Here is a 19,254-nt window from a genome sequence, read left to right as displayed (position 1 = left end):
CAGCGGTAGGGCGGTCGACCAATGATCGTAAGATTGCAGGTTCAATTCCCGCCTTGCACGCCCATGAGTCAAAGTGTCCTTAGGCAAGACACTGAACCCCACCTTGCCTCTGGTGGTAGGCGGGCGCCTGTGTTTGGCAGCGGAGCCGCCACCAGTGTGTGAATGTGTGAGTGAATGTGTGTATGACTGGGTGAATGGGTCTGTGACTGTAAAGCGCTTTGTCCTTGTAGGAAGAAAGGCGCTATATAAGTATACGCCATTACGCCATTTACCATTTTGACCTGTACATATAATCATGCTCCATCTAAATTTGTTATCTGCTGCTGCAACGTTGGAATTGCCGCACTGCAGGACGAATAAAGGATTATCTTCTCTCCTATCTAATGAACACTAAAGACCCACTCTGATCATCTGTTAATCTATTGTAAAAGTGTTCCAAGTGGTCCTTTAATTAGAATTATGTCAAAAATAAAGACCTGTGTTGTTTTCTAGGACAGTTTCTGCAGACCGGCAGGAGTTCATCAGAAATTCGCCTCTTGAGTTGTGGGTGGGACTTTTGGCGTAGAGTAAGCCTAACCCCCCTTTCCCATCATCCCTTTGTTTACATGCTCTCCCGCTAGCTTACAGCCCTCACAAGCCCAACCTAACATTACTGGTGTGGTGAAAGTAGGGAGCAATGTTGGAATTACCAATACCTTACAGTTTTGATCTAGATGCCAGCTCAGATGAGAAAAATAAAGATGTACGTGGATCTCTCTGTCTGCAAGTGGATGCATCAGAATGGAGCGGAGCAGGGAGCCTGCCTGTTGTGACTTCTACATCACTGCTACAGACATTTTCCCCGCGATTTGAATGAATACTCAAAAATGCTATTTTTTTTTTGCAAGTCTAATTTTTTCAGGATACATGTCCTCTGTCATCAGAGAAATGCCACAAGAACATGTTAAAAACACCAAAAATGGTTTTCATTGGAGAGGGTTTTACGGCAGACAAATCCAAACATTGTGATTCTGAGCTGTCACCAGCAGAGGACAGAGTTTCCTTTAGTTAGGAGATTGAGTTTACCTTTTTTAGGTGTTATGGACTTGATCTCTGACCAGTTTCCAACCCCTCGACTGGTAACAGCAGCCACCTGAAACCAAGGATTAAATAGAAAGTGGTAATTTTGATCCTTCTGAAACCTGTACCACTGCTGTGATGCCCCTTACCTGGAACCTGTACAGGGATTCTGGCTGCAGATTCTTCACCTCTGTGCTGGTTTCACTGGATCTCTGGGACGTCCACTCTAAACCTCCACGCTGGTTGTACTCTACCTGTCACACGGCAGGAGACGGGTGGGAGTGAACACTTTTACAATACACATAACGGTAGGTAAGGGGGGAGTAGGTGAGACGCAGACATGTTGTACTGTTGGAATTTAGGAAATTCAGTGATGAAAGTCAGGCAAGGAAAAAATCCCTGAACTTTTCTTTGAGCGATATGGCGGGCACAGAGCGAAATTTTGGAAAAATACGTGGTCTTAGATGCATTCTGGTGCATTCTGGCAGCTAGTTATTCACTTCTTTATCAAGAAACTAAGACTAATTGGAGCATCATGATTTGTCATTCAAACCCCTAGTTTGACTCTCCATTAAAGACTTGCTGGTCCCAAAAAAGAATTTGGAAAATTGCTCAAAGTAACACAATCCTACAATCTACGCTTTTCCTTAAAGCTGCAAAACATACAATTGCTAAAATATAGTAACATCAAAGCCCCAAATGGCAAAAAGAACACCAGTAACTATGATATTCTATGAAAATACCTCAGTTATTTATACATTATTTCTGCTTTAGAAATGACTGATGTACAACATCCACTTGCACTGTTTTCTCAAACTATAATTACATCAAAATATGGGATCTGCTTTAAACTATAATTCTATAACATAATACATCAATTCTTTAACACCAATACTAAGTAATCTGGGAAATATCAAAACAAACATACAAACTAAGCTAAACATTGTAAACATTATTTTTTAAGGGAGTGCGGGTCCAAACCATCAAATACTTATAATTAATGTCAACTATACTGAACTAAATCGTGGTAATTAGGAAATACAAATAAATTAGATAAAGAAATGTATTCAAAATAAAAACTGAAACTCAAAACTAAAATTGAAATTATTTCAAAATGTGGTTTTGAGATTATTTTACACAAAAAAGTATTTGACCTACACTACCTTAAAAATCTTTTTTTTCCAGCCAAGACCACTTCAATTTGTTTTTTATCGTCTTCTCACAACTGAGGTCGTGACCACGCACAATAATGACGATGCCTGCCATTATTTTAACACAAATTTGATCGCAAACTCTTCAGATGTGTTTGTGAAAGTTTAGCGTGGGTCCGCCAGTTTTGGTCTCTAGGGAAGCAAGTCACGCTGACCACGTGGTGCAGACAGAGCCAATCAGACCCGTCGACGCATCCGAAAGCAACTAAAACGTCCCGTCATTGGTCAATTAGGCCGGGAAGACGAGAGATGGCCACGACCATAGAGGAAGCGATCTGCGGAGAAATATAGAAAATAAAGCTAAAATTAGCTGATTTCAGACCATTTTTTAATCCGGAAAGCGATTTGTCCGTAGAGATCAGGTCTTTATTTCCCGGAAAGTACGTTCGGTTTGCTCAAAAACCCGGATTTCCGGGAATTCCCGGAAGACTTTCATCACTGGAAATTAGACAATCAGAGTGGAGTTAGTGTGCAGGTCCTACGGGAACTTGCGTATCACGTGCATACCCCAGCATTATTGCACCGTCAGTAAGGAGCCAGTACCAACACCTGATAAACGACTAGAGTGTGGAGTAAGGGCACCGTTTGACAGCATCACCCATACATCATCAGTGCGTGAAAGTTCCACTATCCTTAGAAATACTTTACAATACACTTACCACACACATGACAATGGTACGTTCTATGGTACGTCCCTTGAGGTAACTGTAAGAGCTTCAAGGGAACTGCAAGACACATTTGCACTCCCTTTACTCTCTACGAACAACCCAAAAACCCACAGCACCCGTACAGGTCAACCCCCATACGGGTGCATGTGACTAAGGCATAAGACCTGCACACGGTTTCCCTGAACACTCCTGACTTATTCAGCCTCATTTCACAGTCCAGATATAACCAGATTCTTGTTTGGAACGTCTAGCCTTTTATTCTGATCTTGTTAAATGAAGAGAACGTGAAGCATTTTGAAGGCCTGATAATGTCAAACTGGTACTTCCCTGATTCTTCATCCAGTCCTTGTGGTTTACCATCACCTGAGGACTGTGGAGTTACACTAGGACTATCACAACTGGCTCTATGACTCATTCAGGCTCAAACAGTATCTAAACTCAGAGATGAACTCACAACAAACCTGGATTTTATAAGTTGTCAATATGTTTGGAGTTAATTCAAAAATTCTTTAGTTTTTCACATTTTTATGCAATCTTTTTGTTCAACCCATGGAATAAAAGCTGAAAGTCTGCACTTCAATAATCTCTGAGTTGTTTTATTTAAAATTCACTGTGGTAATGTACACAGAAACTAAATTAGAAAGACAGAAACTAAATTAGAAAGAATGTGTCTCTGTCCAAATATTTATGGTCCTGACTGTAGGTGTTGTAGAATGAGTATGTGTGTCAGCGAGCTGTGTGTGTAAGTGGAAGGGGCCAGAGCAGAGCAAGAGTGAGTGAGAGCGCTCCCTTTTGCGCTGCACGCGCTCTCCCCTACCTCCGAAGTACCCGCACCGTCCGCTTTCTTACACACGCAGCACAAGGTTTCAGCACATCCTCATTCTACAACACGTTTCAATGTGGGCACATGTGGCTTATAGACAGGTGCGGCTTTTGTATTTACAAAATGTTTTATCCTTTAAAAATGTAATGGTTGCGGCTTATGATCAGGTACGCTCTATAGTCCGGAAATGACGGTAAATAAAAAACGCCTTTTAAAGGCCAGCATATTCAGTTGGACATCAGGTCTGTGAATCCCTCACAATGTACTCCCTGATCAGGCCGTGCCCTCTGCTGGGAGGATCCCAGGAGACCTTCACCGTGCCGTCTTCCTTATTCAGGCAGGACAGCTGCAGGTTTGTGGGGGGATCTGGCACTACATCGTCCACAGCAGGGGGGGGGGGGAACGATTCAGATAAAAGATAACATGAAACCGTTAATGTTTGCTTTTGGTGGTTGCGGATCAGTCCATAACTCAGGAACTCACATCCCTCTGGGGTCCGGATGCTGATCATGTCGTTGGTCCTGTACAGCTTACTGAGGCACTGAGTGAGCACTTTCACTTGGTAGGTGGTGTCTGGTTGTAAAACGGTCAGCTTGCAGCTGGTCTTGTTGCTGTGGGTGTTCATGGTGCTCCACTGCTGCGTACCGATGAGTCTGAACACAAGAACACCCATCATGTTACAAACATGGATGGCAAGAAGATGGAGGTTCTCGCCACGTGTGTGGGGACCAGGCTCACCTGTAGAAGATCAGGAAGTAGCAGGAGTTCAAAGGGAGGTTTTTGGGCCGAGACCAGGTCAAAGTGACGGCACCTGATAAGTCCTGCGCCCACTGGAGGTTCTGCACCTTATACACCCGTGTGTCCGCTACAAAGGAAGTCCAGTCAAAAAGGACAAAGTCCTTTCCAAATATTTTCATGCAAACACTGGATTCACATTTGCATACAGGAAGAAAACGTAGATTCCTGCAGCAACAGATAAAATGATTGAGATTTGTGTTCCTTTATCAGTCTTTTTAAAGGACCAGTCTGAACATCTTTAAATCTATTTTTAGAGTTCCCAGTGATCTTTTAACTACGTGTAAAGCACGTAGTGTCGTGTTTTGATAGGAATAGTGCTATCTAAATAAAGCTTGATTTGATTTTAATTTTTCTAGTTGTTCCATTTCTACTGAGCGGTTGCTGTGTCTACATTTACTATATTCTTGTCATCTATCAACTGGAATTGTAGTCGGCTAAACTTTGAGGATGGAAAAACTGTGGAGAACATTTTCCGGATTTGTTCCGAGATGAACCAGAGCAACAGGGATGTGTATGTTTTGTTTCCTGCTGAAGTTGACTGGGAGGTTGACAAAAAAAAACTTGAGTGTGACATTGTTTAAAGTGATAAATACCACTGTGCTTTGTTGATTCTCATCTCTTGTTCTACATAAAGGCCTAAATGATGATATTTCAATTCATGTTATTTTAATGTTATACATACAGTAAAATGGCCTTCACAAAGCAGCCATTCAAACAGTTAAATAGGAACAATTTGACCTGTGAATCATTGATCTTGATATTTGAATCGAATTAGATCGCTCCCAAGTAACGATCCACAGCCCTACTACTGGACTAAAATAAAGTAAAGATTAACGGTTGATTTTAATTTCAGTGACTCAGATCAGAACCGAGATCAGAAACAAAAGAGTAACAATTAATTCAGTACTTAGAGTTCTTTTGAGGGAATTTTACTTTTTTGTACTTGTATTTGAGTATTATCCTGTCAAAGGAATGGTATTTTGGTGGAGAGTGTTAAGTATTTACTTGGATGAAACTTTGAATGGGATGTTGACTCACGGGTGCAGTTGTCTTCGTCGCTGTGGTCAGAGCAGTCCAGGAAGCCATCGCAGCGCTCGCCGTCCAGCACACAGGCCTCCCCATCAGCGCACCGGGTGCCGTTAACACAGACCAGAGGCCCGAGGGTCGCTTCAAACACATTACACACCACAGTTTGTTAAAAGTTAAAGCTCCAACAGGCTGATGGTCGCATTTTCTTCTGCATGAATTAACGTCACACTGTAGTACCGGTACTTTTAGTCTGCGGTGACTTTTTATGAACAAAGAAACTCACGGCAGTGGACTTCGTCTGAGCCGTCCGGGCAGTGAGAGAGGCCATCGCAGTGCTGCCACTCTGGGATGCAGTGGGCGGGGCTGTGACACAGAAACTGACCTGGACTGCAGCGGCCAGGGGATGGGGGAGGAGCCTGGGTGGGGGCGGGCGTAACAGTGCCATTCACTGTGATCAAACCAGAAAGAGATCGTGGAGTTTAATTCAAGCTCATCAAAGCTTGAGCAGGTTAAGCTTCATAAACTCCAACAGGACCTTCATCTGTTGAAGCTCACTGACCTTCAGTCAGTGGGGTTCAGCTGCATTTTAGTGTTTAGAAATGAACAACAAATCAGAAAAACATTTGTTCAAAAACAGAACGGAGACTTTCGACCTCAAACCTAAGCATGTTTATTAGCAGAAATATTTGTTAAATCTGTCAGAACCTGTTAGTATTTAAAGGAAATGTTTCGTTGTTTTGACAGAAGGTGTTCAAACATGTTTTAAACCGAAATATTTCAGCAGCATTGTTTAATCATCGACTGATTTCCCTCCATCTTTCTGAGGAAACTGTTTTACAGGTGAAATAGTGGACTGTGTTTTTTAATTAAGCAGTTTTCACACCGATGTGATTTGTGCGTTAAGCTAAGTTCACAAGTCTATGTAAAACGTGCATAAATGCACAGCTCAAATGCTCACATTCACATGTCACTACGCATGTTTCTATGACTGTTTTCAGGCTCTAGGTACAAAACCAGTGTTTGTGGAACGCGCGTTGAAAATTAGACCAATTGAGGTCTGAGCAACCAAGGACTCAGATTTGGTAGTGACGTATGGGTGACAGCCTTTTCAATTCATGAAAGTGCCAAACGTTTGAAAAGTAATCATAGAGGACAAATGAATGATTACGGTTTTTGCCCCGAATTATAGACCCCAAGTCTTTCATATATCGGAATTGAACTGTGAAGAAAAAGGTCTGGATCGAGATTCAGAAGATTTGAACCGCCTCGCCATTTCGCAACAAGCCTTCTCCAACTGTAGATACATGCACTAGTATTGTGTAGCGCCAGTCCAGCGTGAACACTGTATGCTAAATGTAAACGCGCTAAAAGCGCACTGTTGGATGCTCGTCACATGCCTGGTGTGAACGTAGGATCACGGACGTCCAGTTTCAATGAGGTGATTACCAAAGATTTTGTAAAACTCTTCAAAAAAATCTACACAAATGCTGAGGATTCTATACATAGTAAATGATATACTGTATACAGATAAACAGTCAACGCCTCCATGTAGTTGATGAGGCTACCAATTTATAACAGTTGCTTCTCCCACGCGTGTTTAGTTTATGAACACATTTTGGGAGAAAAAACGTTGAACAGCAAATTTGACGCTTGTCAAAAGAGGCACCAAATTTGACGTGCAAATCGCATTCTGTGAATGCAGCATAAATAGTGTCCATGAGGATGACCTGTTGGCGTCGGGTTGAACAGAACATTTGAGCGCACTGCAGCCCAGACCAGGAGGTAATTATTCTCCTTTAGGCCTCAGACGTTTGATTTGAGTCTCTGTTTGTTAGACTAAAACTTAAATGACCTCAGAGACAAAGCCAGGCTAAACTTGAGAGACGACACTAGTACCTGTCGGACACCCAAGCTCGTCGCTACCATCGCGGCAGTCAGCGTAGCCGTCACACACCCATGTGTTAATGATACACGCTCCGGAGCCACAGTGGAAGCGGTTAGAGGCACATGTAGTGGGACCTGGAGTCACAGTGTGAGGAGTAACCCCGCCTATGGCACAGACAGAGGTTTTCTTTTTTAAGATGTAACAAATTTCTACAAGCAAGTTATCGTTTCAGGCTCTCACCTGTGCACAGAGCCTCATCTGACCAGTCTCCACAGTCATTCTCGCCATCGCATTTCCACCAGGTGGGGATGCAGCGTCCATTTCTGCATTCATACTGGAAAAACCTGGAGCAGCCTGGAGCCTCAGTGGGAGCAGCTACATGACAGAACAGCGAGCATCATGGGAGCTGCTTCAAAAAACACACACTCACTTCTGACAGGGACGAGTTGCAGAACTAAAAAAATGTTTCACTTTTTATGTTATTTGGCCCTTAAATGCATCACAACTGTTCTTTATGTGTGTTGGTGGGTTTGTTTATTCCAGAGGTTCTCACCACAGTTGGCTTCATCAGAGTAATCCCCGCAGTCGTCCATGCCGTCGCACTTCCACTCCAGGCTAACGCAAACACCGTTGGCACACTGGAACGTGTAGGCATCGCACACTTTCCCAAATTCCGAGGGTGTGGCTGACGGAGCAGACGGAAACCATTAGAGTCCCAACCCCCTTCTGGAAAAGCAGCTGCTTTTCTCGACTAAGCATCTCAGTTACAAACATGAACTTAAAATATGTGTTTTTTTTGTTTCATGAGTCCATCAGATGTTTCTGTGGGATAAACATGTTTCTCACCACATCCAGCATACGCTGCATCCTCATCTGAACCGTCTTCACAATGTTTGATGCCGTCACAAACCAACGACTGAAACAGACACTGGGCTCGGTTCCTGCACACAAACTCCATGTAACGAGTGCAGAGAGGATCTGCAGGTGAAACACAGACAAGAGCATCACACGACATCCCAACAGACCAGCAAAACTCCTGTAGGCCTGAATATACGCGAGCTTTGATGAGTTTATAGAACTATAACTATAACAATAAATCCTTTCGCCATTAGAGGTTCCTGAATGAAATAATTACAATTGTAAATGAAAGAGCCAAACATTTTATACAAAAAAATCTAAAGAATAAAAACAGATTTTAGTTCATAAAAACAACTGATAGCCATGGTCCAGAGGTAGGTTGGTCGACATCTGATTGGAAGTTCGAAGGTTTGGTTTGGCAAGATACCAAACCCCACACTGCTCCTGGTGGTTATAGGTTGGCGCCAGTATTCGACAGCAAAGTCAGTGAAAGTCATCAGTGTGGGAATGTGTGTGAGAATGATTGAATGGGACTGGGACTGTAAAGGGCTTTAGGCCTTCAGAGGAAGGAAGTAAAGTGCTTTTTACCATTTTTATCTACCTGTATTATCTATATCAATACTTTAAAGCTTTATCTATGTCTGTGTTTTCCCCTGGAAAGATCTTTCAGTGTATTTCTTCACGCTACGTACACAGCAGGCATGTGTGGCGTGTTCAAGAATGTGCTGAACGTGGGTTTTTGAACGTATACATGGTGTCCAGTGTTCCCCAGAGGTATAACAATGTAAGACACACACATTCTTTATTTTGTTATGAATTCAGCAGAACTTTGACAACATTTCTAGAACTCTGTAACTCGCGATGCACCAGCAGACAGAAACTCACCACAGTTGTTTTCGTCAGCGCCATCGGGACAGTCCTTAACGCCATTGCAGTGTGCTGCTGCTGGCAGACAGGAAGCGTTGGAGCACAAGAAACCTTTACACTGAGTCCCCTCTGGAAGCAGAAATTACAATTTTAAAAACCGTTTAGAAAAAATTTAATTAAAACATATTTTCTAGAGACTGGTTTCTTCTGGAACTCATCTAAAGCAGGGGTCCCCAAACTTTTTCCTGTGAGAACCAAATACGTTTTTTTCTCCAATGGGAAGGCCAATGTCTGTTTGTAACAGAAAAGGTTTGAACGCCGCGGGGGTGCCTAAACTTGTTTATGGTTTTCCAGAAAGCCACACATGACCAAGTCTTAAAAAACCCTTTCTCGGATCTTCACAGAGAAGTAGGTCAGGAAATAAATAACACTGCTCCTGAAATAAAAAATGACCAAATAATCCTCTGGTTTCTTCACCAATGCACGTGCATGCCATCATCCAGTGCTAATGAAAAAAAAGGCTAATTCTTTCGTCTTCTGCTGCAGCTTGGCATATATTACCCCTGATTTCCTCATTGCGTCTGTTGATTTGCATTAAAGACATCTTCCTTCTCAGGACACACCTCCTCCACAACAACATTCAAAGACATCTTTACAAACTCTCCATCAGTAAAAGCTTTACTGCTGCTTGCTATCAGTTGAGACGGCTCCAACAGATACAAATCATAATGTATCATAATGCGTCCCAGATATTGTTCTGGGGACCAAGCCAAATGTGGAGGTGAGCCAAATCCAGCCCGCCGGCCATAGTTTGGGGACCACTAGTCTAAATGTACGTTCACACCAGCCTCAGCAACATGCGTTTAAACAACATTTCCAATGAGAAGTCTATATAAACTCCCTTATACGCAGTTCAGGCGTTTGCGCTCAAGCGTTTTAAAGACCGTTTTCAAGCTCTATGTACAACAAGTCGAGCCATTAAACGTGCGTTAAACGTTGCACAAGTTGAACTTTCAGCAATCAGGGACATTGAATTAATTCACGCTTGAACATTGGCCATGGAGAAGAAATTAATATTGCGGTTTGTGCCTGGCTAGAATTAAATGACACCAAGTCTTTCTTGTACTGGAATAGAGCGGTGAAGAAAAAGCCTGAGAGAGGGTTGGCAGGATTTGCATCCCTTCAGAGACGATGGAGGTCACGTTGGTTGCGTACATGAAGCTCAGGTAAACTCGCACATTTTGCACCGGGCCTCATATTCTAAGTAGGCATTCAAGAATGCACTTTTAGCATGTTCTTGATAGTTCGCCTGTGTGAATGAAGCCTAATCCTCAATATATAAATTCAAATCAACCAGTGCTGCACTTGAGCATAAATAAGCACTTCCGATGTATTTATTTTTATTAAAAAATGTTTGATCACCACAAAACTGTGGATCTTCGTCTGAGCCATCCTGACAGTCGTCATCACCGTCACATTTCCAACGCAGAGGGATGCAATGGCCTGTGCGACACTGGAAGCTGCTGGGCTCACAGGTATGGTGGCCCACTGGGATCAAACAAGAAAAGAAAGTTAGAGTGTTCTCCACCTGTGCAAAATCAGAGCACTGGACTCATTTTCCTGACGTTTGGTGGCAGGTTAAAGGTGACTGAAACACAAACGCCCTGTTTCTTTGAACCTGTGCAGTTGCTCTCGTCAGACCAGTCTCTGCAGTCGTTGTCGCCATCACAGAGCCACGCCTCGCGTATGCAAACACCTCTTGCGCAGGTGAACTCTCCGGGTCCACATTGGTGAGCCTCTGAGGAAGACAAACATACCTTGACATTAGTTTACTGACAAATATGCCTCCATTTCAGAAAGGTTCAACATCATCGTTTTGTTTCATTTTTATCCTTTTGAAAACAATCATAGAGGAACTGAGGTCAGATGATCCACTATTCTTAAGATTTTTATATTTATAAAATCTATTCATTGCTAAACACAGAATATAAAACAAAAACCATCCCTAATGTAACTAAAAACCCAATAGGAAATCGACTCAAGTTTCTCAGAGGAAATTCTACAGAAAAGTCTCTAGAAACGTCTTAAATTTGTCTACATCAAATGGTTATTTCATTAAAGATTGTACATCGACTCCACTGGTCTAAACCAGGTGTTTACAACTGATATGTTTGCAGTTTGAGACTGAAAAGTACCATAAACGGAGGGGGGTTTCGTGTTCTACGTTCTCTCTATCTTTGAACAATGTTTGAAATACAAAACACTAATAAAAGACTTGGTGTCAATTTTTATTATGATTTATATGCAGCCTCAGTTCAACACAAGATCACACTTGACTTGTTTTTTCTTAGAAATAAATAAGAAAGAGCAGAAATTTTGTCGGTCATCAATCTGTTATTTGGTTAGAAAAAAGGTTTGAGACAACAATTTTCTGCAGCATTTCTTCAGTTCGCTGAAGATGAGATTGCTGCACAGTTCTTTAATTCTCAGGTGGAGATCCAGACTTTTATTGTGAAAATCCTGAAGCCCCACATTTCTCTGGTAAACCAGCTGTTTGTTTACATACAAAGTGTCAAAACTGAATCGTTGCATCCCTACTGATTCTCCTCAGATTCTCTGCATCATGTCAAAAGGAAACTCAAACCTTACCACACTGCTCTTCATCACTGTTGTCTCCACAGTCATCCTCGTGGTCGCATTTGAAGGCCAGGGGGATGCAGGAGCCCGAGGCCATGCAGCGGAACTGGTGGGATGGGTCGCAGGTCGTGGTAGCTAAGACAGATAGCAGAAGTGTTCGGATTTGTTCGGACAGAGGTCGACTTTCAGGGCTAAAGGTGGCGCCGTCCTGAGTACTCACGACACTCCTGTTCGTCGCTCATGTCCCCGCAGTCGTTGTCGCTGTCACACTTCCAGATGCTGCTGATGCAGCGGCCATTGCGGCAGTGGTACTGGTTGGGCAAACAGGTGCGCTCTGTTGGAATAAAAAGAAGAAGCCCTCTTAGACCAAGCAGCCACTCCTCGGCTCTCTAAGGACGCTGCCGGGTCTCACCGGTTTTCACGCAGGTCTTGTTTCGGAGCTGGTACCCAAAGGGACATTTGCACTGCAGCTCTCCTTCGGGCATGGTCACCATGGGAACCCCGTCTGGGCAAACGCAGGTGTGTTTGTGTCCGGGTTGAGGCAGACACAGAAGGCTGCAGGGCTGGTCAGCGCAGGCGTTGTGGCCTGGAGATGACAGACACTCGTCACCACGCCGACCTCTCTCTTCACGAACAAAGAGACGCTCCTGGAAAAGTATCTGGATAGGTGTCTTTGTCTGTCTCTTACCTCTGTGCTTTCCCTTGTAAAAGATCTTTAGATCCATGACTCCCGTCAATCTGCCAACAATTAGCTCTTGGTTCTGAGATCCAGCTTTCTGAGCTTTAAAGATCCCCATCCTGGACCAGTCGTCCCAATACAGATCGTTCTGAAATTAGAAGGCTGAGTTTAACAGAACAACTTCGATCTGCTCTGCTTCAGAAGGAAAGTAAACGTACCTTGAAGACAGCAATGGCATAGGGGTGGGGGAGCCCCTCAATGAGGACCATCCTGTGGGTGCCGGAGAAGTCGGCCCGCTCGATGCGATCGCTGTAGGCCTCGGTCCAATACAGCCAGTGGTCATCGGCGGTGATGCCGTTGGGCCAGTGGACGCCCTCAGAGACGATGCAGGTCACGTTGGTTCCATCCATGAAGCTCCGGTAAACTCCAGCTGCTCTGTCACCCCAGTCTGTCCAGAACATGAGACTGTGGGACAACCAGAGGCCGGATTAACCACAATGAACCTTAAAATAACTATATTTCAAATGAGTACCTTTACTGTCAATACGAAAAATTCATCCAAAACCCTTGAAAGTACACTCTGATCATCTTTTGATCTATTTTAGTCTTTGAATTCTGATTATGACAGTTTTTGTCAAAATCAGAAAACGTGTTTTTTTTTTTTTATGACAGTTTCTGCAGAGCAGCATGAGTTAATGAGAAATTTAGCTCTGAGTTGTGGGTGAGTTGGCGCTAACCCTTAGTCCAGCGTATTTTCTACAGCAAAAATAACATTTTTTTAAATCAGCTTTTTTTCCTCTGCTCCTGAAAATGAAAGACTGAATAAAGAAATATAAGAAAAAAAGCCACAAAAAACATGTTAAAAACACCAAAAAGACCATTTTCATCTGAGTGGGTTAAAAGGAAAGAGTTCCCCCTTTGCAAGAGGAAGAATAATGAGACATTAAAGACGAAGCAGGTCCACTAAAGCAAAAGTGTAAAAATTTTTTAGAGAAAATGAAAATAGGAAGCAGTAAAAAGCGGAAACATTTAAAAACCACAGCATGTCTGGCTGTTCTGCAGCAAAACTAAAATGAAAGCAAAAACGTTTCTGCAGAAGTGTCAGCTGGAAATAGAAAGCAGCATAGGTGAAACAAGATTATTCCCTCAATAACCCTGATGGATTTAAGTCTTAGTCACAACTGTCCTTATGGAAGCTAATGTGGGCGAAAAATGGGTGAATCTGAACAGAGCAAGGAGTTGGTTATAGATCACTCCGTGAACCCATTGAGAGATCATGTTCAGGCTATTTTTTCCTTACCGGCAAGCTGCAGGCCACAGGTTATAGTGAAAACTCATCCAACACAAAAAGGTAAGTAAGGGTGAAGTAGGTGAGACACGGGCATGTCGCACAGGTTTTTCATCATTTCAACCACACACACACAAAATCTTTCGATTAGACAATCGGAGTGTAGTTTGTGTGAACATCCTACATGTGTTCTAAGGCAACTACACATCACGTTCACGCCCCGTTTGTGCAGAATTTGTGCGCGGTCAGTAAGGAGCCAGAACTCAGAACAGCACCACGTGCATCATCATCATAAGTGCGTGTAACTTCCATAATCTTATGAATACTTCATGATACACTTACCACACGCATGACAACGGTAGGTTCCATTGTCATGATGTCCCTTGAGGTGGCCATATGAGCCTCAAGGGAACTAGAAAACACACCTGAACTCCCCATTAAGATGCAGCCTCTGCTCTCTACAACCCTCCACGGACACAGCCAACACAAAAACACAACACCGTAAGGGTCAAACCCCAGTATAAGTGCAATTTGACCAAGGCGTAATGTTGACCCAACTTCAGTAGAAATCAGACATAAAAATGAGTCTCATTGCAACTCATTTTCAGAAAAAAATACAGAAATTCTGTCTCCTTAAGATATTCAGAAAATGCTACAAATTTATGAGCTTGTTTTGATTCCATTAAACATTTTTGATCAATAACTTCCGGAAAGGGTTTCTCTGAGAACCAAGAAGCTTCCACAAGTAGAACTTTGAATCAAATTTATTTTATTTTTAAAATTCTGCTTCAAGCCTTTATTTGTTATGAAAAAACTTCTAGGAAAATTTTTAATGAATTTTATTTTCTGATTTTCTAGATTTGGTGGTTTTTAACGAGGGTAGAAATGGGGTACTAACCTCTCACCAGGCAGCAGCACCAGAGCTCTGGGATGTTCCAGGACCGAGGAGTTGAGCAACGTGTGACGAAGATCCCCGTCTGGATTGGAAACCTTCAGACACAGAACCCAAAGACAGTTCAGTCTTTGGGTTCCAAACGCTTCAACCAGCGCTTGATGTCGTGTAAAACGTGACAGAAAAACAGGAGTAAAGGCTTTTACACATATCAAGTACCTCGATCTTTTGCGCTCCAGCATCAACCCAGTAAAGGAGTCTGCTGATGGGGTCAAAGGTTAGAGCTTCCACATTCTGTAGGTCTTTCCTTATGACGACTTCCTGACCTGAGCTGCCGTTCAGACATAGCCGCTGATGGAGGACAAGGAGCTGCAGGTTAGTACTAAAGACACTTTGACACAATTTTATAATTATCATTTAACATTGAGGCCCAAGTACTTCCTTAAAAGATACAAAAACTGTTCTTGACCCCTGTTTTCATTGGTGTGGAACTTGCAATGTAATTATTCTTTTCACTATTATTAAACATTTGTGAAAAGTATCTAAGAAAGTCACCAGAAGTGTCAGATGTTCAAAGAGGTCACATTGTCTGAGGCTGGTCTAAGCCAGTGAAAACAATCTTGCTCTAAATAATGTTCATAGAGTTAAAGTACAGTTCAAAATCAAGAGGAAAAGAATCAAAAGATTCTTATCACGGTTGACCTGGACTATTGGAAATGAAGCTTTGCTGTTTGAAAAGAATTGTGGGTAATGAACCTCGTTTGAAGGCTGCTGATGAAGCTCATCGTTTAAACGCCACAGGGAGTTTCTGATAAAAAACTACTAAGGAAAGTTCAACTAAATACAAAAGTAAGTTATTTAGGGTAATTACCATATAAAACAAAAATGTTTTAGTTACTCTATTCAAATAGAAACAAGTATCACTGCTGTTCCTCAGAAACAGGAAGTTCAAACTACAGTTTGTATGAATAATTCTATCATCAGGAATATGTTTAAATAATCTAACATCTCATAATATGAATACACAGGTAGAAGTTGTTCTACAAACTCAGACTGTCAGACCTGAATGGTGTCTAAAGCGATGTCGGCCCAGTACAAGCAGTTCCTGTCGTAGTCAAAGTCCAAAGCCACGGCCTCCCGCAGGCCGACCAGCGGCAGCGCCTGGTCGCTGCCCGTGGCCAGGTCGTAGCGATGAATGGAGTTTCTGACAGCGTACAGGATGAACTCATTACTCTCTGCAGAGACAGGAGATGCAGAGAAAGTGAAGATGTGGCTCACAGCGATGGACTGATGTTAGCTGTCGCACACAACATCCGGCTGAAGATGCTGTTCCAGCATGACAAGGGGTTGAATGATGCTGTCACAATAAACAAAAAATCAAATGATCTGGAGCATTCTTTAACTTGTCCAAAGTTTTTTTTTAAACTAACATAAAAATAAATTTAAGACAAAGGGGTTAAAAAAAAATCCAGATTTTTAAGAAAGTGGTTTTTACCTCCAATGGGGCAGGGCAGCATTTCCCCGTCCAGTCTGGACTCCACATCTCCACCGCTGCAGCTGTCGCCTGGAACCTTCCTGTAGCTGCAGCACAAATGCGAGAAACAATGAAGGCATGAAGGCAACAGAAGCAGCAGATACCTGATATGATTTTCCACAAAGCTGACATTTTGTTTTAAATGAAAGTTCTGTAAACGATGCTGTTCTGCACAACAGAAGAGGATTTGATGATGGCAGTTTACCCTTTACTGCGCCGATAGGTGGTACCGATGGGACAGGGAACAGGAGGAGCATACAGGTCACCCATAAACTCAGGGTCTGGGACACAAACCTGGAGAGACAAGTCCTCACTGAGCTTGAAGCCATAGTCGCTGCAGAGAGAAGGAAACTCCAGGTAAACATAATAAATGAATGGAGGATCACAGACAGTATGGGAGAAGTTTCTGCGTCCAGTGTTTTCCTCACCATTCATAGTCCTGTCGTGTGCAGGAGCAGTTGGTGATGGTGATGGGCCTGTCAAAGTCCTCGCCGTTGAAGCACGTGGCATGGGGAGCGCGCCTCTTGAAGGTCACTTCCCTGCCCAGAAGACACTCATTGCCATGCTCATCTGAAGGAGACCAGCGCTTGTAATCCGCCTCTGAACACGGCACGCCTGGAGAAGCAAAGCACACGCTTGTCACGCTGCTCCAGCCGCATCCTCCCCTATCCTCAGACACCTTCAGTGGTTCGTCAAATCCAAAGCCTCCCACACAACTCATCTTCTGCAGGACCTCATGTCTTCCGGCATCTGACACTAGCCGAAAGTAACTGTTTCAGTCAGAAGGAGGGAAGTTCTACTAAAAACCACCATTATCATCACGTCACTGTGTTCAGGTTAAGTCTGCCGTATGGCTAACAGGGATATCAGCCAATCGGGAGCTTCAGCAACCAGAAAAAGCTTTTATACTAGAGCAGTGTTCCTATTATGCTGCGGACGGTACCAGTCCGTGGTCACTAGGTACGGGGCCGCAGGCAACAAAAATACATCCAGTAACTAAGATTATTTCCATTTTATTTTGTGATTCTGAAGGAAGTTTTATTTTGCTAAACCACGTCCACCACACCAGTCTATGATTTAGTCTTGATGCATCTTAAACTAGCTCAAAGATAACAAAAAAAAACATCTTTGGAAATTTTCTTTGAGGAGAAAACGAGCCAGAGAGCAAACAAAAGATGTGCCTTAAAAAAAAAAAGAAAATCTGCTATTTACTGATAAAACCAGGAGAAATTTGGATTTATTACGACAGTTGTTTCCATGTACCAAACTCACTTTGCACACTACGTGGCGACCAACTCTCTAATGTTACACTGATATTATTGTTGCATGCACTGTGGAGGGTCTAAGGCAGGGGTGGGCAAACTGTGGCCCGCGGGCTGGATCTTGCCCGCCTCCATGTTTGGTCCGACCCACTGAACAATATCAGAGACCCATGTTTTTGGTTTTTTATCTGGCCACATGATCAAGACCTGCATAGAACGTGATATTTTCTTCCCCCCTTCTGCAGTCTGTGCTCCAACCTGAAACCCTCTCAAAATCTCTGTCAAACAGAACAGAAGACAGTTTTCCCTTCCTACGTCGCAGTTCATCTTTTCCGGTTTAGCCCGTTCTTTTAGAGCAATTATGCTGCTTTTTTTAAACAGCACACCCTGTTCTGTGTCCTGATTGGCTGGAGACCTTGTCAATTAATCTCCCCGGGTCATGTTACTTGTTCAGAAACGTGGAGCTCTTCAGATCTGCAGAAATCCGTGATCAATCATATCTTTGTTTTCATTCTAAGATCCTGGACCTAATTTCTATTAAGGTTTGACAATTTAATCAAGAGAAAAGGATGAAAATGTTCATGTCTGTCAGAGAAAAGTGTAGAAAGTGGGCAGTGAGGAGTTTTACTGCCATAAACGTCTGTAATCAGACTGAGGATATCAATGATCACTGGTTATTTTTAGAACGTAACTCCTGCAATAATCAAGGGAACTCTATACTGGTGAAAAGGTAATGCAGAGTTATGCTTAGCAGCAGCATAAGACATAGAAATGTGCTTTTTTTTTCATTCTTACTGAATGAGAAACAGACGTGCAGGACACAGCTTCTCAGATTTTGTGCAAACTGTGAGATGTTTGAGGGGCTGCCATAAGACCGTCCATTAATGAGCTGAACTCACTCAGAACATCAGAGGCGTTGACCTGCAGGATGAGCCAGCTGTGCCGTTGCTCCGCATACGAGCCAAAGATGGTAAAAATGGTGCTCTTCTCCCCAGGCTCCGTCAGCAGCTGGTACACAAAGACCTCCTTCTCAGAGAACTTAAACTCCGTCCACGTCTCGCCTTCGTTGGTGCTGAACCTGAAGATGGAAAACATCACATTGACACTTCATCATTAGGACAAAAACAGGTGAGAAGAGGTGAACTTTCTCTCTGAAATGATGCTTTGGATTCCTTAACATGACGCTTAGCATATATACCAGTTTCCTCAGTTAGTTAGTTCTCATACACCAGCTGCAGGTTATCATAACAACGCGTCACATCATGTATCAACTAGTCTAATAATATTTGATTTAATATTTCTTTCTTTCGTAAATAACCATTGAAATAAGCAGGATAATGTCCTTCGAGGTGTCCATTATCTGAAATGAATGGACTTTAGTGAAGCAACAGTCCGTTGTCAATTTATATGATCTGTAAACTTCATCAAAAGTTTATCCGTGTAAGAGCTCCAACCTCCTTGATTCTCCGACAGTTTCAGGACTTACTTGAGCTGGTTGGTTGGACCTCCCTGAGCTATGGCCATCAAGATGCCACCATGGTCCCCCCACGTGTAAAAATGAGGTCCAGCCAGAGCCTGGATCACACACAAAAAACTACATCAGATCCAGTTCACAACATTCCGAAACATTTCCACAAACTACATGTTTAAAGGCCCACGCCAATGAAAGCGGAGGACATAAAGTCAGATGTTCCATCCTGAATGAATGCTGCAGAGCTCAGCTGTTCTGCATCCTCCTGTCCTCATGCTACAACTGAAGCTTTA

At 42.9% G+C, this 19,254-nt stretch overlaps 1 protein-coding gene across 1 annotated transcript in view; it reads right to left on the bottom strand.

Moving 5' to 3' along the window:
• Positions 1-19,254, bottom strand: part of sorl1 (sortilin-related receptor, L(DLR class) A repeats containing) — a 53,770-nt gene that overhangs the window by 10,379 nt on the left and 24,137 nt on the right. The window contains exons 12-38 of the mRNA XM_023961483.2: positions 18,977-19,065; positions 18,390-18,568; positions 16,657-16,843; positions 16,434-16,562; positions 16,190-16,275; positions 15,757-15,929; positions 14,914-15,045; positions 14,701-14,792; positions 12,733-12,979; positions 12,524-12,662; positions 12,248-12,421; positions 12,056-12,169; positions 11,848-11,970; positions 10,877-10,996; positions 10,621-10,746; positions 9,217-9,327; positions 8,320-8,451; positions 8,027-8,158; positions 7,714-7,848; positions 7,485-7,637; positions 5,872-6,036; positions 5,598-5,726; positions 4,500-4,626; positions 4,245-4,414; positions 4,021-4,133; positions 1,209-1,313; positions 1,066-1,132 (exon numbers count right to left, since the gene is read on the bottom strand). Coding sequence (XP_023817251.1) covers positions 1,066-1,132; positions 1,209-1,313; positions 4,021-4,133; positions 4,245-4,414; positions 4,500-4,626; positions 5,598-5,726; positions 5,872-6,036; positions 7,485-7,637; positions 7,714-7,848; positions 8,027-8,158; positions 8,320-8,451; positions 9,217-9,327; positions 10,621-10,746; positions 10,877-10,996; positions 11,848-11,970; positions 12,056-12,169; positions 12,248-12,421; positions 12,524-12,662; positions 12,733-12,979; positions 14,701-14,792; positions 14,914-15,045; positions 15,757-15,929; positions 16,190-16,275; positions 16,434-16,562; positions 16,657-16,843; positions 18,390-18,568; positions 18,977-19,065 — 3,649 coding nt within the window. The remainder of the gene's footprint in view (positions 1-1,065; positions 1,133-1,208; positions 1,314-4,020; positions 4,134-4,244; positions 4,415-4,499; positions 4,627-5,597; positions 5,727-5,871; positions 6,037-7,484; positions 7,638-7,713; positions 7,849-8,026; positions 8,159-8,319; positions 8,452-9,216; positions 9,328-10,620; positions 10,747-10,876; positions 10,997-11,847; positions 11,971-12,055; positions 12,170-12,247; positions 12,422-12,523; positions 12,663-12,732; positions 12,980-14,700; positions 14,793-14,913; positions 15,046-15,756; positions 15,930-16,189; positions 16,276-16,433; positions 16,563-16,656; positions 16,844-18,389; positions 18,569-18,976; positions 19,066-19,254) is intronic.

The sequence above is a fragment of the Oryzias latipes genome, chromosome 13 (assembly GCF_053564925.1).
Source record: "Oryzias latipes strain Hd-rR chromosome 13, Olatipes_Hd-rR_3.1".
Classification (NCBI taxonomy): Eukaryota; Metazoa; Chordata; class Actinopteri; order Beloniformes; family Adrianichthyidae; genus Oryzias; species Oryzias latipes.
This window is presented reverse-complemented; position numbering and strand designations above follow the sequence as displayed.